General features: G+C 40.3%; 1 protein-coding gene across 1 annotated transcript in view; it reads left to right on the forward strand.

Moving 5' to 3' along the window:
- celf6 (CUGBP Elav-like family member 6) overlaps nt 1–16,021 on the forward strand; it is a 140,927-nt gene that overhangs the window by 92,600 nt on the left and 32,306 nt on the right. The window contains exon 4 of the mRNA XM_039611078.1: nt 14,658–14,786. Coding sequence (XP_039467012.1) covers nt 14,658–14,786 — 129 coding nt within the window. The remainder of the gene's footprint in view (nt 1–14,657; nt 14,787–16,021) is intronic.

Raw genomic sequence — 16,021 nt, forward strand, 5'->3', positions numbered from 1 at the left:
CCTTCTCTTGGTCTCTGTTGCACCCCCACCCCCCCATTAGAAAACACACACATGTAAAAACACAAATACACTGAAATAGCACTCATGTAATCCCTAATAGTCTGCTCTCACTTGAGAAAATACCAGGAGTTAGTAGAGTAGCCTGTAATATAGGTCACTTGCTTCTATTGACTTCCCGTCTGTGCCAGCAGAGGGGCTTTCTCAGGTTTACAGTTACTGGGAGCAGTTCAAAGACAAGATAGAAAGACATGGAGTGAAATAAAATATTGAGAAAATAGAAAAGAATAGGGAGGGAAGAATCTTTACTCCTGATTATAAAGTCAGTATTAAGGGGAAAATATAGTCCAAACATACAAAGATGGGTCAGAACCTAAAAACATGTCAAGTTGCTCAGCACTATGACTGAACAACATTTTGAGGTATCATAATCTAAGAAGTTTGGAACATTTGTGGTATAGCCATAATGTGTTTTATCCTAAAATAAGAGCATGACTACACTAGTTGATAGTAACACCTTCTATTACTCTATGAAAACTCTGCATTACCTCAGATAGACTTATCTACCTAACTATTCACTAACCTGTCTTTTTACTTGCCTATCTTCCTATCAATTTATCTGGCTCATTAATAGCATATAATAGCATTGATAAATGGAACCATGTAAAGTTAAATTAAGTCATTTTCAGTCATTTTCATTATGTATTCAGTAGAACTCAATGGATATGTCTTTTCTTTAGTACAAAAAGGTATGAATTGTGGTATGAATTAACGTGAATTAACGAATTGTGATATCCAAACATCACAATCTGCTTTAACATTGTGCAGATTCTTTTGCACAGCTTCTTATCATCGCTAATTTGACTTACATGGTGATTGACTAGATCATTCTAAAGTCACTTTTGACTAACATCACTGAGATTAATGCAGATTAAGTTGGTAGAAGATTTATATGGGCTGAATTTGATCTAACCGAACAGGTCTGTGTCAGCCCTGTGCTTTCATTTCAGAGTGGTGATTTAGACTGCCTAGGTCAGATTAGACTGAGTCACTTTGCTGATTTATGTGGTCAAGTGTTAGTCTGATGGCCCATTTCAATTGCCGTACACACCCCCATGCAGATCTTATTTTTGTCATGGCAGCACTTTAATTAACGGCCATCTAAAAACAGGAAAAGTCTGACCGACAAGGCCTGGGAGAGAGCCAATCGGCATTCTTACCAAGATAAATTGGATCTCTCGACTTAAGAGGGGAGGATGGATGGGTCCCAATATCAATTACTACCCCTTTCTCTGCAGAAAGAGAAGGGAGATGAACAGGTAGTCTGAATGAAATACAGAGGGCTTTTACGCTGCCCCTGCTAGTCTGTCAGATGAACTTTCTATATAGGAGGACAGGATAGGACACAGCACAGAATGAAATAAGACTGAGCAGACAGGCCCCAACAGAGATATTGAGCGTTAATGGCAACAGGAAGTCAGCAGACAGGCCAGGGAAGTAAACCACAGTCATGGCTGACAATGAAATGAGATTTACTATGAAGGCTTGTGGTTAAAGGAAAATAGACAGCCCTGCTAGGGCTGACTAAAAGTGAGAAAGTAGCGAGGGATTCATCTGTTGAAGGCTCAGGACCAGTCAGGTACACCAATCCCAGTGGGGCCTTTAGACTGTCAAATCCAGGGCTGAACCAGGACATTTGCACCTCCAGAATGGAGTCACATTTATCACTACCAAGACATCAGCAATTATCTGTCATGGGAACTTGTGGAAGGGTCTCGATTACGTGCCTGTGCAGACATTAGGGCCCATTACTCCATTTGGAGACTCTGGTAGCACTTCTTTTGTGCACAGTGTCCCTGAGAGACGTCCTCTCCCTGGGGATATGGGAGTGTCAGGAGGAGAAATAAAAATCAGTGCTCAAAAAATGGCTGGTAGGGGGCCACAGCACCACACCATAGTGCCAATAGGCTACCGCTGTGGATCATAGAGCACATTCTCTAGCTGTCTAATACAATGGCTCATGCCTTACTTTATATTTTCCTTAGATTTTCAAGAAAGAACTTAGCATTGTAGGGGAGCTTAGCTCCTTTTTCATCTGTCTCTTATGTCAACTGATCTCCACAAATTTAAAATTTACTCAGTGTACTTTGAATGTACTCGGCACCCTGTTTGTTTGTTTGTTTGTTTTTTGCCAATTGGTCTGTGGTCATTGGAGGAAAAGGCACTTGAAACCCAAGAAAATTGACTTAAAATCCAAAATGTAAAATCCATCTCTAAAATAGATCTTTCCGTATAACCACTTTACCTTTTCTTTATCCATCTACCATTGGCAAAACTGAGCAAAGTAGGAGAAGAAGCAAGTGATACAGAAATGGGGATTCAGTACAAGGCCCACAGAGGAATGCAAGAGAGTGAGAGATGGAAGACAAAAAGAGCAAGAGGGGAAGAGACGACAGGATGAGAAAGTTAACGGAGGGTGATGGAGGCAGCTGAGTGAATCTCAGCAGTAAATCATCTCAGAGCCGCCCCATCCCTATCTCCGCCTTGCCTCGCCAGGAATCTTTTTCCCCCTGACCTTGTCTGCTGCTGCGTCTGTGAAGAAAAGATGGGGCCAGATTATATATGATTGGAGATGGCCATTATCTAAACACAATCTTCGAGCCAGGTCCCACTCCTCTAGCCACTGCTGTGAGACTAGAGACCACACTGATGAGAAGAAAGATGATGGGTCATCCAGCGACACCCTCTCCTTTTATTACCTCTGATAAGATGGTTTCAACACTCTCTTGAAATGCCCAGCAACCTCCATCAACATCCATCAACATCGACTTTTTCACAATGTGCCACTCAGTACATTTGTCTACACATCTTAGCTCTCCATACTTTTCTCATATTGGAAACTTATACAGTGTCAGAATAATTTCCACCCCTGCACTTAATACTCAGCAACCCCATGTGAAGCTTTTTAATATCTTGTCCATGCCTTTTGTCTGTCTGGCTGAGGGGAGTCTTTGTGAATGGGTCGTGTTTGTCCTTGCCAACCTGCTGCTCTTCAGAAGGCTGTCCTCAGTTGGCCAGTGGAGAGATTGACAGGACCTTAAGATGTTTTGCGCTGCGCTGTCGTGCCCCAGCCCAGCAGGTAGGGAAGAGTGAGGGCTGCTCACTGACTCAGTCAGGCGGGCTACAAGGGAGGGGGTGTCTGGAGGCACCTCATACCCACAGACGGAACATGCACCACTTTACATGCAAATGAACCCAAAAGATCCCCCTGTGCCTCTGGAAAGAATTGTGCCAAAAAAAAAAGATTCCTGTTAGCAGTTAATATGTGGGATTTCCATCAAAGTCAGTTATTCTGTTTTAATTTAAGGTTTCAAGGCAGCGGCTGAATGGCCTAGCTTTTAGGATACTGTATACAGTTAATTTCTCTCAGGTTTTCTTGATCGTTCTGTGTTATTTTTTGATCATGCATAACAGCGTTTAAAGCTACCCCCCCATCAGTTAAATAGATGTGACAGCTCCAGTGGCATAAGTAATGTGTTCACAAATACAAAGCCTGTATCATGTACCATCATGCCTGATACGTTGACAATTTAGATGTTTGTTCTCCCCTGATTATTCCATTTAGTATCTCACTATACTGGATAATCCACTTGTACACATCAAATAGGGACCAACAGCAGAGAGGTTTAGTGTGTGGTGCCACATTATTTTGCTCTGGGATTGGGTCTAACTATGACTGTTAACCAGGTAGGAATGAAATGTGTCAGAAATAGAATGAGGCCTTTGAAGTAAACACATGCATATTCCCTATCTCAACAGACACTGATGCTTGGTTAGAAATGTTTGTTGTGACATTTGTGACATACCCGGTATCCATTTAGAATCGTTTTCCAATGTGGAGAGTACCATTTCAGAATATTATGTTGTTAAATAAAGAAATATGCCCAAAGAGGAGAAATTCAAGCCTCATGTGGGATTGCTATTTTTGGCTGTTCAATTTATTTTTGAGTTTTTCCCATTAAGTACCAGATATCCTTGGATGTTTTTATGGTTTCTGAAAATTGGGCTGTTCTTAGGCTGTTAGATTTGGTCCAAGTTAATTTTAAGATAGGCATGTTTTTACAAAAACAAAAAAAACAAAATACATTTAGCCCTAATATGATCAAAATCAAATCCCATCCAACGAAAACCTCAGAAAGACATTTTTTCCATACACCTTATCAACATTGAAATGTGAAAGGTGAAATGAAGCATTTTCAAGTTGTTTACATTCTATAAATTAGTACTTTATGTATATCCCTTTATGCAAAATCCCCAAACCCCAAATTTTTCTGCTGATTAGAAGTCTGACAAAAATCTTAATGTACACATTCAGAATATGATTCACACATTGATATTCATGCATTAAATATTTACATTTTTTGCACTTCTCTGGATATACACTATATAGGCAATATAATAATACAGGGAATTACATCTAGTCTAACATAACCTTACCTTAAAGATTATTATGTCCTAAAGTTATTTAAGAGAAATGTATGGGCTTCAGGTGTGTCCATATATCACTGATCCTGCCTGGTGAGGTGCATCAGTGAGTTGATGACTGTCTCACTTCTGGTGTAAAGCATGGATCATGTATAGGATTTGGGTTATCGTTACTCCACTCCTGAATCTATATCTGTATTCATACTTAATGATAACTTGTGCAATTGCTCTAGAGTTAGCCTCCAGTGTTGTCTTCCACAGTCCCATTGAGGTCCTGATGAATGTTATCAGTGCACTATTAGCCTTGTACAGTCCCAAGCTCTAAAGTATCCATGTATGGGGATTGTGTCATGAGCTTTCCTGTAGTCAATCCAGGCAGGAGCTCCTCCAGAATTTTTTTCAGAGGGGTGGCCTTATAGGGGCCCCTAAAAACATTGGGTTGGCACACCAAAAACAGAATTTCCAGTTTTATTATGCTGTTGTCAAATATAGGTTACTTGAAGAATATGGCAAAGAGACAGAAAGAAGATAATTATGTACATAGTTAATTTACTTGACTGGAAGTCCCAACCATCGCTTTAATGATTCTCAGCAGAGCTGAGCAGAGATAGCTTAAGATTCACTTTCCTAGAATGGAGTTAACTTTAACAGCAAACTTGTTCAGGAAAGACAAATAACAATTATATTTTGTAAGATTGTGAACTGTTGCCTGTCTCTATGTTGCCCCTGAGATGCACCAGTGATCTGTCCAGGGATTGGCGCCAGCTTTTTTGCAACCTCATATGGATCAAATACTTGTAAATAATATGGTAAACAAATATTATCAATCAATTAGGTCAGTAGTCCTTTCACTGGAAATAAGACTTTTGAAATTTCAAATACCACACAGATACCTTCATTTTTTTCAAAACCAACTATTTACAGGTACAAAACAAAAATAATCATTCGCCATCACATTTATTCAAAGCAGTTTTATCCGTGGACGTGGGGTCAGCAAATTTTGGTGCGTGGCCAATTGACTCATGTGCCTACTCAGCCTGGTCAATGCTGAGCTTCCACATTGTACAGAGACAATTAAATGGCCAGTTTGATGGTATCATACCCTTGTGGGCATCCTTTGGATCAGGATTCTTTGTTATGTGGACTGGCTCTTGTTCTGGCAGGTTGCTGTGGTGTGCTCTTAGGTCTGCTCTTAGATCCACCAGCCACTTGGTGTTAGTGTTGTGTGGCATCTCTTTCACACAGATTTTCTTTCCGTATTGCTTATACAGTTTCAACAGTACTGGTGGGTGGGTCTGCACTTGTTATGTTGTTCCCTTATAGCTGAGAGTACACCCTGGATGGCTCTTTGGAGAACAGGTCATTTATTCTCTTGGCCTCTTCTTTTCTGGTGAATCTTTTCCGTCTAGTGGACTGTGAGCCTTTGTTTGGTAGTTTCTAGAAACTCAGTTATAGAATCGTGTGGTACCTCTTTTTTCATTAAGGATCTGTCACTCATGGTGGCTTTCTGCACCTCAGTTAACCCTCTAACATTCTTCCAGGCTTCTTTTGGCATGCAGCCTTTTTTTTCTCTATGGTTGCTTTCTGCTACATACATCCTTGATGTAAAGTGCTCCAAGTGCTTCTAGGATTATCGTGGGAGAGGAATATATGAGCTCCATTGGTTTCATTGATACTGGTAGTGGAGATGGTATAGGGCAGTATTCACATCTGCAAGCATCTCCTCTGATAGGACTTTGTCAGTGAGACAGGGGTGTCGCGCTCTTAGTTGGGTGGATAATTTGAGGTTGAGTTGATAGCTTTGAATTCTGCAATGATCTTCATCTTCAGCTGAGTAGATGCATCTGTCATCGCAGGGGGCTGGGCATCATCTAGTTCACTTCCACTGCTCTCTTCTACTAAGCTGTCTGTTGTTCCCACTGCACTGTAGCCTCTGGATCTCCAGCTCTGATATTAACATGCATCAAATGATATTATTACACTGAGCATCCAGGTGTTTCTTGGTACTTTAAATGTCAGTGTTAGTTCTCTGCTCATTCGTTGTTCCCACATGTGTTCCTTATAACCTGCCTCACTGGATCAGCTGGCATGCTAGCATTCTATCAAGTCCATATTGACAGTCCTTGTACATGTTTGCATTGTTCCAGTAGTCTACTTTTTATTAGTATATCCTGGTTCCTTAACGGCCCAAACATCCACATCAACATGGGCTTCAGTTATGTATCTCTCACTCGCATTAAGAGGAAGGCTTGGGTAGCAACGTTACTGGATCTAGGTCACAGGCAAGGTAATATACACACACACACATACACACACACACACACACATATATATATATATATACTCAGGTTGTTTCACAGTGAACAACTTGCCAAAACTTGACCTGATACTGTATTTCAATAACACTGATTACTGAAACACAAGTGACAAAGGTGGACAGTTGAAGCTGGAGACTACTCTTGAGCACAGACCACAAGTGAAAACATCTCCCATGCATTTGCAGTTTGCACATCAACCAAATCAGGGAGTAGATGACATGATCATCTATATTCAGCAGAGAGCATATTTTCATAAAGACAGTAGCAGCTGAACAGTGAGAATTATCTTCTCTGATTTCTCAAGTGTGTTCTACACTATCACACTTTATGTAGCTTCTCCTTCAGTAGCAGCTACTGAGGGAGAAGCTACATGAAATGTCAAGCAACCCTCCCAACATCTTGTGGATTACTGACTACATGACAGACAGGCTCCAGTATGTGAGACTGGCCAGTGTTTTGTCTGATTTAGTGATGTGTAGTACAGCAGCTCCACGAGGGACTGTGCTGTTCCCGTTATACACCTCAGACTTTCAGTGCAACTCTGGGTTATGCCACCTACATAAATAATCTGATTCTTCTGCAATGACTGACATATAAGTGACATTTGGAGGAATGCAAAGCACTACTAGGTGATTTTGTGGGACAGTATGGACAAAACCCAGGTACTGACATCAGAAACCTGTTTTAAAGCAAACAAAAGCAACATTATTAGAGAAAATCAATTACTAGCCTAATGTTTTCCTACCTACAGAGATAAATCAGGCACCTACAGGAGTTAAAAAGTCAACTTTAACACATATTAGATTTTATGATATACAGCATGTAGTTTTTTAATTATAATTTTTTTAACTAATTGAATTTGTTCCTCTAAATGCAAAGTATCTTATGTAATTCCTTAATGATATTCTGTGGCACTTTGAACAGCGACAATGTAATATATACAATAGGGATGAGAACTGATAAGAATTTAGCAATTCTGATTCTATCATTGATTTCACTTATTGATTTGATTACTTATTGATTCTCACTGGGTTTTCACTGGGTCCACATTGAGAGTCACCACCATCGCTGAGCACCATATCAGAAAAGCTACATTCATGCATATTGATTGCATGCTGTTTTTTTGAATGTTTGTGCTTGTTAGAGGTATTTCTTCTCTTTGTTGCGATTAGTGTTGGGGTCATTACTCAAAAAAAGTAGTGTGTTACACAAATTACACAGAACACTTTTCTTAAAAGTAATGCCATACATTACTTAATTACTCCCAGGAAAAAGTAATTTGTTATATTACTCATTACATTTCTACATAAAATGACCTGTCTTATGATTACCATTTATCAATACAAACCTATAGACTCCAGCCCCGCACAGCAACACAAATCCCTATCCTAATGAAAACACACATATGATCTTTGTCTTAGTATTTAGGTATGAACTCAAAGCCAACAGCACAAAGCAAAGATGAAAACTAGCACAAAGAGATGCCAAAGCGATCGTCACATTGATTCTACTTTAGAAATATGGGCAGGTAGAAACATACCACAACACATCACTGCCTTTGTTACCTGTTGAAGTTTAGGGTCTGGCTGCTGTGCTGGGGTCAGCATTCACTCAGCTTTAACACTCTGGGTTCTTGGCTAGCTTAGTATTAGCATGCGGCCTGTGCAGATGCTTGCACAGAGAGCTTTGCAGTAATGTTATCAATATAAAGTGGTTGTTTTTGTTATGGATACAGTTTACACTTTACCATCGTGCTCTAGTCCTTTTGTGCAATAAAAATAAACGTAATGTCCATCTCCACACTGCAGACTACACCAGTCACCAACGGAAATGATGATTTTATTTAGTTAGGGGAAAACATTTTCCAAACCTTCCTTGCCCTATGTGGAAAAAGTAATTGCCCCCCTTGTTAAATCATGAATTAACTACAATTAACCACATTTTAATCATGGCTGAGTTCATTTTCCCCAGCTACTCTTAGGTCCATTTACTGCCAGATCTCTTGAGTCAAAAAGGCACTTAAATGAAACAAATTGAAGTAGGTTAAAAGATCTAAAAAAAAAACAAAAAAACAAATCAAGCCAGAATCTAAAACAAACAGCTGAGAAAAAAAAGTCATTGACATCTGTCAGTCTGCAAAGGGTCACAAAGCCATTTTTAAGGCTTTGGAGCTCCAGTGAACCATGGTGAGAGCCATTAAGAACAAATAGAGAAAACTCAGAACATTGGTGAGCCTTACTCCAAGACTGCACTGACGACCCACCAAGGAGGTCACAAAAGAACCCATAACAATATCTAAAGAATTTACAAAAAACACAAAAGTTTGTCACAATTACCAAAACACGTCATGATCTTCCTGAGCTCGAAGAGTTTTGGAAAAATTTTCTGACGACTAATGAAACAAAAGCTGAACTTTTTGTAAGGTTTGTGTCTGGTTACAGTACGTCTGGCATAAAACTAACCCAGGGTTTCATAAAAAGAACAACAAACTAACACTCAAACATTGTGGCGGTAATAAGATGGTCTGGGGCTTCTTTGCTGCTTCGGGACCTGGATGATCGGCCATAATTGATGGAATCATTAATTCTCTACACCCAAAAATCCTGAGGGAGAATACCTGGTCATCGGTTCTTGCCCCGAAGCTGAAGCACACTCACACTCTGAAGCACAGCAGGACAATGATCTGAAACACCCCAGCAAGTTCAACTCTAAATGGCTAAAGAAAAACAAATAAATAAATAAAATGTCATTTCTGGATCTGTATCTGATCTGAAATATTTAAATGTAACAAGTGTGCAAAAAAACAAAGAAATCAAGAAGAGGGCACAGCAAAGTATGTAACTTCTAAAAAATATGAAATTATTAAAATGCAAGTATATCCGTAACACTGAAATACATTTGGAATGTCAGCAAGACTAGTAATTGTAATCTTGGGTGGGGGAGTTATATTGCCTTAGATGGCCTGGCAGCATGGCATTGGAAGATCTATAGCCATATCTATAACGTGCACAAGTGACGTAAGACACGATTATACGTATTACATTGAAACTGTTTGTTAAAGATGTTTAGCAATATTGCCTGTATTTTTTTTTAAATTCATGCCTATTTACTTACTTGATTTATCTCTTTAAGATTGCAAGTTATACATTTTTATTTAATAACAGGTCTACTATGTGCTTAATTAACTTCTAAAAAGTAGCACTGAGAAAGTCACATTTTGTGCAGCTAAAAAGTTGTAGAAGGTGAATTTGAATTATTCCCTTATGTAACTTCATAAGGGAAATTCAGTCTGTTAAGGGTGTAAAAGTGTTATGGTCAAAGTCTTATTAATCAAACATTTAGAGAGTTAAAACACTGCTACATAAGAAAATGGTGCCTTTAACAACAGTGAATATATCCAAAAAGTCGCTATTTAGGATTTTTTTTTCCTCCATGTTCTATAAATATTTAATGTTAATAATCTAAAATGCTTATTCTGAAAGCAAATGGCACCTTTTGATTTCAGGCATACCCCTGTAGCATTTACACAACAGGGAAATACACAGATGATTACAAACCAAGTCTAACTCTATATTAAGCAGCAGTTCCCAACATTTTGTGCACCCAGTCTGCACGCCTACATATGCGAGCGTGTCTGGTGGCAGGCCTCCCAGGCAGCAGCGTACCAGCATCAGGCTTTTCTAATGAGTCCATAAGAAGCACAACTTCTTTGTTGTGCTGCCTGGAACATTACTCTGCATTTGAAATGCACCCAGCGGACTAGCATGCATCTTTTATCGTTGGATGCAGCTGTCCGTGCTTTCTGAACACTTACAACTAGCAAGCTTCCCTGACTATACTGCCAACGGGCAATAAGTGATAGAACCGTGGAAAAAAAAGAAATATTTACCACTACACAGGAGCAAGAGAGTAATTCTTTAAAGAGAATATTCACGTTATTGGCAAACAAAAGCAGAAACTTTTGAAAAGTAGACTTCAGAGCAACTGATTCTTTGCCTGGGGAGACAGGCAAGGGTGAGGGATGACAATAAAGGGTAAAGAGAAATATATACGGAGAGCAACAGAGACAAAGGGGGAAAAGACACAATCTATATGCATATACTGCAGCCTACAACACAAGTAGCACTTTATTCCTGAGAGAGAAGCATCAGTCCTGACAGCATATGGCATCTGTGCAAAATCCATTAATTTTTAATATACCGGGTGCTGAAATGAAAAGGCTTCCTGAGACAAGCAATTGTCAGATGTCAGTAGTGTTTTGATAACTTTTTTTGATCTCCTTTTTTATTTGCATTCATGAAATGGAGCTGTCCACATGCCACCTTACTGTGGACATGGCTGGAGACTGACATGGAGCCATTTTCCACACAATTGCTCCCACTTCCAGTCAAGTGTTGGGGTGAAAAAGGAAAACAAAAATGTATGGAATGACAGTGTGTGTTAGAGGACACAAGTGTGCACTGACAAGTGTGCACTGATAGTGGACTCAACTAAACCTCAATTTATCTCTGATCACATGACAACAAGTATGCACATACACCAAAAGGGCATGAATGCTAACAAGCATGTGGAAAAGTGCTAAATATGTATCTATGAATCTAGTTTTCTTCTATTTAAGACGTGTTTTAATATTATTTAAATGTGATTTAAATTATGTAAATACATGTCTTAATAACAATGCATGCATTTTTACAAGATATTAAAGTAGTTGTTTAAAGAACAGATTACAAAGGTCTCTTCACAGAAGAGCAGAGAAGTGTTGTAGAGCACAAATGTTCTCCAGCTGTGTGGCTCGTCTCTGTTAGAAGGATAAGATGAGCCACTCTCAATGAGAGATAAGTACAAAGAGGTCAGTCAGTGTAATGATTTTTTTCCCCCCTACTTTTGTCATCTCAGTCAATTCCATAGGAAAGTCCTTGACCCTCTTAATGCAAATACATGACTACTAGACAGGAGTATTTTTTTTTCCTCCGCTTGCCACTTTTAACAGATAACTCATTGGACTCATTTAGAGTCATGGAATCATCTCCTTGTGCAGAGGGTGCATTACGGGATATTTATTTATATTCATAAAATGCCAATTTAAGGCTTGCGAGTGGCCATAGGAGATGAGTGGGAACTTGCAAAATCCAATAAGAGCTGCTTTGGAGACAGGTGCAAAGTGGACTAATTAATAGCAATCTATACACTGGCCAGGGCATGCAGTGGGCCGACTGAGACACACTTAGGTCAGGCAATGAAAAGATAGCAGCTCCAAATTCATTTTCTCACTGTGGCTCTCCCAAAGGAAGGCTCAGAAGTACACTCACACTTCCTTTAATGCCTTCACTGGGGTGTAATTTATTTTTGCGTTTGCCAGCACATTTGGAAAGTTCATTACCTCGCTCATGGCTTGTTAATTAGCCTTGTAAAGCCGCCATTAGATCTCCTCGGGCCAGGGCCGAGATGAGACTTTTGTCCCAAAACATTAACACACTGCAGGAGGCCTGTAAAACTGCACTCTGCCCATTTAAGTTGTAACAGTGACACCTCAGTAAAAACCTGAAAGATGGAGGGGACACACATGGCAAAGTCTCTTGGACTTGTACCACTTTCACCTTTGGTGCCATTGACAGGGGTCGACCCTATTTCACTCTCTACCACCTGTTCAACAATGACTGACTGATTCCCACAACCATCCTAGACGTCTTTACGCCTTTTGGTCGTTGCTAAATTCAGTTGATGTAAGTCGTTGCGGTGATCTCCTCAGGGCTGTCTCTCATTTCCAACCCTAGAGGTCCAACAGGGGAGAGACATTAATGAACAGTAAAAAAATCAGACTCAGCTGGTGGGTTTAAGAAATCCTACTGTGCAAGGCGTGACTATAGGAACATGAACTGGCACCACTGCTACAACACCAGCAGTGGAGACCAGCTACCGTGGCCTTATTGATTATGCAGGTGCTCATTTGTGTGGCCAAGCGGCTAGCAGGCATGTGTCTCATTTGAACTTTACAGGAATGGAAGAGGATCCGATTTCCCCACTGCAAAAAGGAAGCCCTGGTGCTTTATTTTTAGAACAGCTGCGTCTAATGGGGCCTGGCAGGTACAGGAGGCGTCACATCTGTTGAGGCCCAGGTGATGCTCTCACCCTCCACTCCTCCTCGCTCCTCACCCGCCCCCTACCAGTCAAATGACTCACGTTGAAGATCAACAGTGTCATTTCCAATAAACTCGTTTTCCTCTTCCTGCCACTTTCCATCAGTTCTGGCGATAGGTTCTTGCTAGTAGCCATTTCATTCCACAACACGGTGGAATAGGAGATGCATAATGTAAAAGATGTAAAGAAGATGAATGCTCTGTCTAATGCCAGGGCACCGGGAAGATTAATTAGAAAAATCCAGCTTTCTGACTGGCTAAAGTTTAGTGGTATAGAGCCTATACATGTGAATGTGAGTGCCTCCTTCTGGATATCAGCTAGGGCACAGTGAGACTGGTAGGTGAAGTTGCCCTTCATATATAATGATGAGAACCCAATAAATTTGCTGAGGAAATGCTTGATGATAAAGATGTTGAATTGTGCTCGATTTAAGGTTTTGACTGTACAGTCAGGATTGTTTCACATTATTATTATTATCATTCACACAGCACTTTTTTCTTACTTTGTACAAACAGTTTGATAGATCTGATGCCCTGATCTTTCTATGATTCATGTCTAGTGCTGATATGATAGCTTCATTTTTTTCTGCAGTTGGCATAGGTCTTTTTGAGTTGCCTAATTTTCCATTCATCCATCCTTTTCTCAACCATTTATCCAGTTCAGGATCGTGGGGGGCTGGAGTCTCTCCCAGCTGACTCTGGGCAGTAATATGAAAGAGACTATCTAATTGGACCACAACAGCATCAACAGAAATATTTTTCAGTATTTCTGCTGTGTTTAGTACTGTGTTCATTCATTTTAAGGAGACCAATTCTCTCTATATATTGTGCTATATTAATTTATCTGGTACCAGTTCTTATTTGTGGGAAATTAAATTAAATTAAAAAATGGCAAATATAGGAACCTGTGATTCAAATTATTCACAAAAAAATCATACTAAATCACATCTGCCATTGTTTTAAGGGCGCTATCACTGAATGTGATCTTAATTGTTCATTTAATTCTTTTTAATTCTTAATGTCTCATAGCTTTAGCTTCCCAAACTTAAGAATCGTTCATGGTGAAAAAATATCATGAGTTGAATTGTCATTTCTTTTTCTTTTAAGTATAGTGCAAATAAACAGGAACTGGTAGAGAAAACAACAAATAGTGCACAATGAAAAACACTTTTTTTAATACACTGGATTTCAAGAGAGACCTTTAAAATATAAAATTATTTTGCATGTTATTCATTGCCGACCCTTAACATAGAGTTTACTCATGTGTAATTTAACTTATGGCTTTGGTGATGAGAAAAAGTAATAACATGTTCTTGCTCCGTGTTCCCTTTCAAGTTTGCAACCAGGCGATCTGACAGTTTCTCTAGCTGAGCAAAACATTCCTGCTCTCTTTCTACCTCTACCTGAAACCCACACCGCTCCAAGCGTCATCTGTATCAAGCATCACTGTGGCAGACTTGAATAGCTCACTGGAAACAAGAATATATCTCCCTCATACCAGGGTGGGGTGGCACACCACAGAACAATAAGATCAACAACAATAACAACAGCAGCAGCAGCCACAACAACACAGCAGACTGCTGATAAAAGGGGGGTTTGAGTTGCACAAGTTCCTTTCAGCTCTGCAGAACGGTGCCATCAGCTGTACCATTTCTCTCTTCTCTCCTCTATTCCACCCTCCCTCGACCCTCTTCCTTCCCTTTTCTCTCTTCCTATCTAGAAGACAGGAAGCTGTTTGTTGGGATGCTCGGCAAGCAGCAAAGTGAAGATGATGTCCGGCGGCTGTTCGAGACCTTCGGCCAGATTGAGGAGTGCACCGTCCTCCGAGGGCCTGATGGGGCCAGTAAGGGTCAGAGCCCACACACCTCCAACTCTTTTTTTACCCCCCTTTTCCGTTTTTCTTAATCCTTCTGTCTTTGTGTTCTGTTTCACTTTCTACTCTTCACATTTTTAGCGCCATGCTTCACCCATGGTGCACTCATTGACATTGTCTGTAATCCTCCCCTTTTGTTTTTTTCACTCTCTTATATGTCGTGCAAGCGTACCTTTCATACATCATTGTCACTGTGCCTCAACACATCCTTCCTCCCACGTTCTTTTCCTCACTACTTTTTGTATTTTGTTTTCTTTTGTCCTCATGCCACCTTTCATTTCTCTTTTCTTTCCTCCCGGAACTTCTTCTCATGTCGTCTCTTCATCACGGCAGCTCCCCTCCACCCTGTGCTTGCACTCAACAAATACATCACACAACACCTCGTCTTTCTGCTCACCCCTTTCCTCCTCCCCTTCTTCCTGTTATCTGAAAAGCAGAGGGGTGTAATCATGTTTGTTTCCCACATTCCCATCATCCCTCCCCAGAGACACCATTGGACGATAATGTCCTACTGTAAATAAAGCAGCCAGGCTCTGGGTTTTGCTGCCGTCACTCACTGTGCGGCAGATTTGCCTGTATTCAGGAACAGCTTATGCATTCTTGTCCGTGGCTTATATGATATTTGGTTAGCACAGCATGTTCAAATTAAAGATGGCTGTAAAATATGTGATGAAGGTGTGATTGTTCACAGAGTGCAAAAGGCTCCTAATCAAACTTTGATGGGTCTCTCTTTCTCTCACAGCCAAATTTGGAGCAATAAAGCCCACGATATTGCGCTGAACCTCTACCATCTTTTCTTTTTGTTGACTGTGATTTATTCTTCTATATGAAGCTTCTGAATGTGTGTGAGAGATGTGTGGGAAGGCAAAAGAGAGGGGATGATAATCTTGCAAAGCCTTCTGAGTATATCAAAGAGAAAGCCTGGCTATACTGAACCACACACCTATCTGTGTCTACATCTGTTCCCCTCACTGTTAATCCTGGGTCTATTGCTCTGCATTGCCCCAGCAGCCCAGTACCTTTCCTTCTCCCTGCCTTGTTTCCTCTTTTGCTGTCTCTTCCTTCTTATCTGACTCCCTCTCTTTCTGTCTGCTCAGATGCCTCAAGCTGATTGACAGCACATAAAATGAAATAAGGCCGGTGCTGCTGTGTCAGACAGGAGCTAGTTTTCTCCCTCATTCGTGCTTTCACTTCTTTTCACCCTCCTGCAC

Source organism: Oreochromis aureus, linkage group 1 (genome assembly GCF_013358895.1).
Source record: "Oreochromis aureus strain Israel breed Guangdong linkage group 1, ZZ_aureus, whole genome shotgun sequence".
NCBI lineage: Eukaryota > Metazoa > Chordata > Actinopteri > Cichliformes > Cichlidae > Oreochromis > Oreochromis aureus.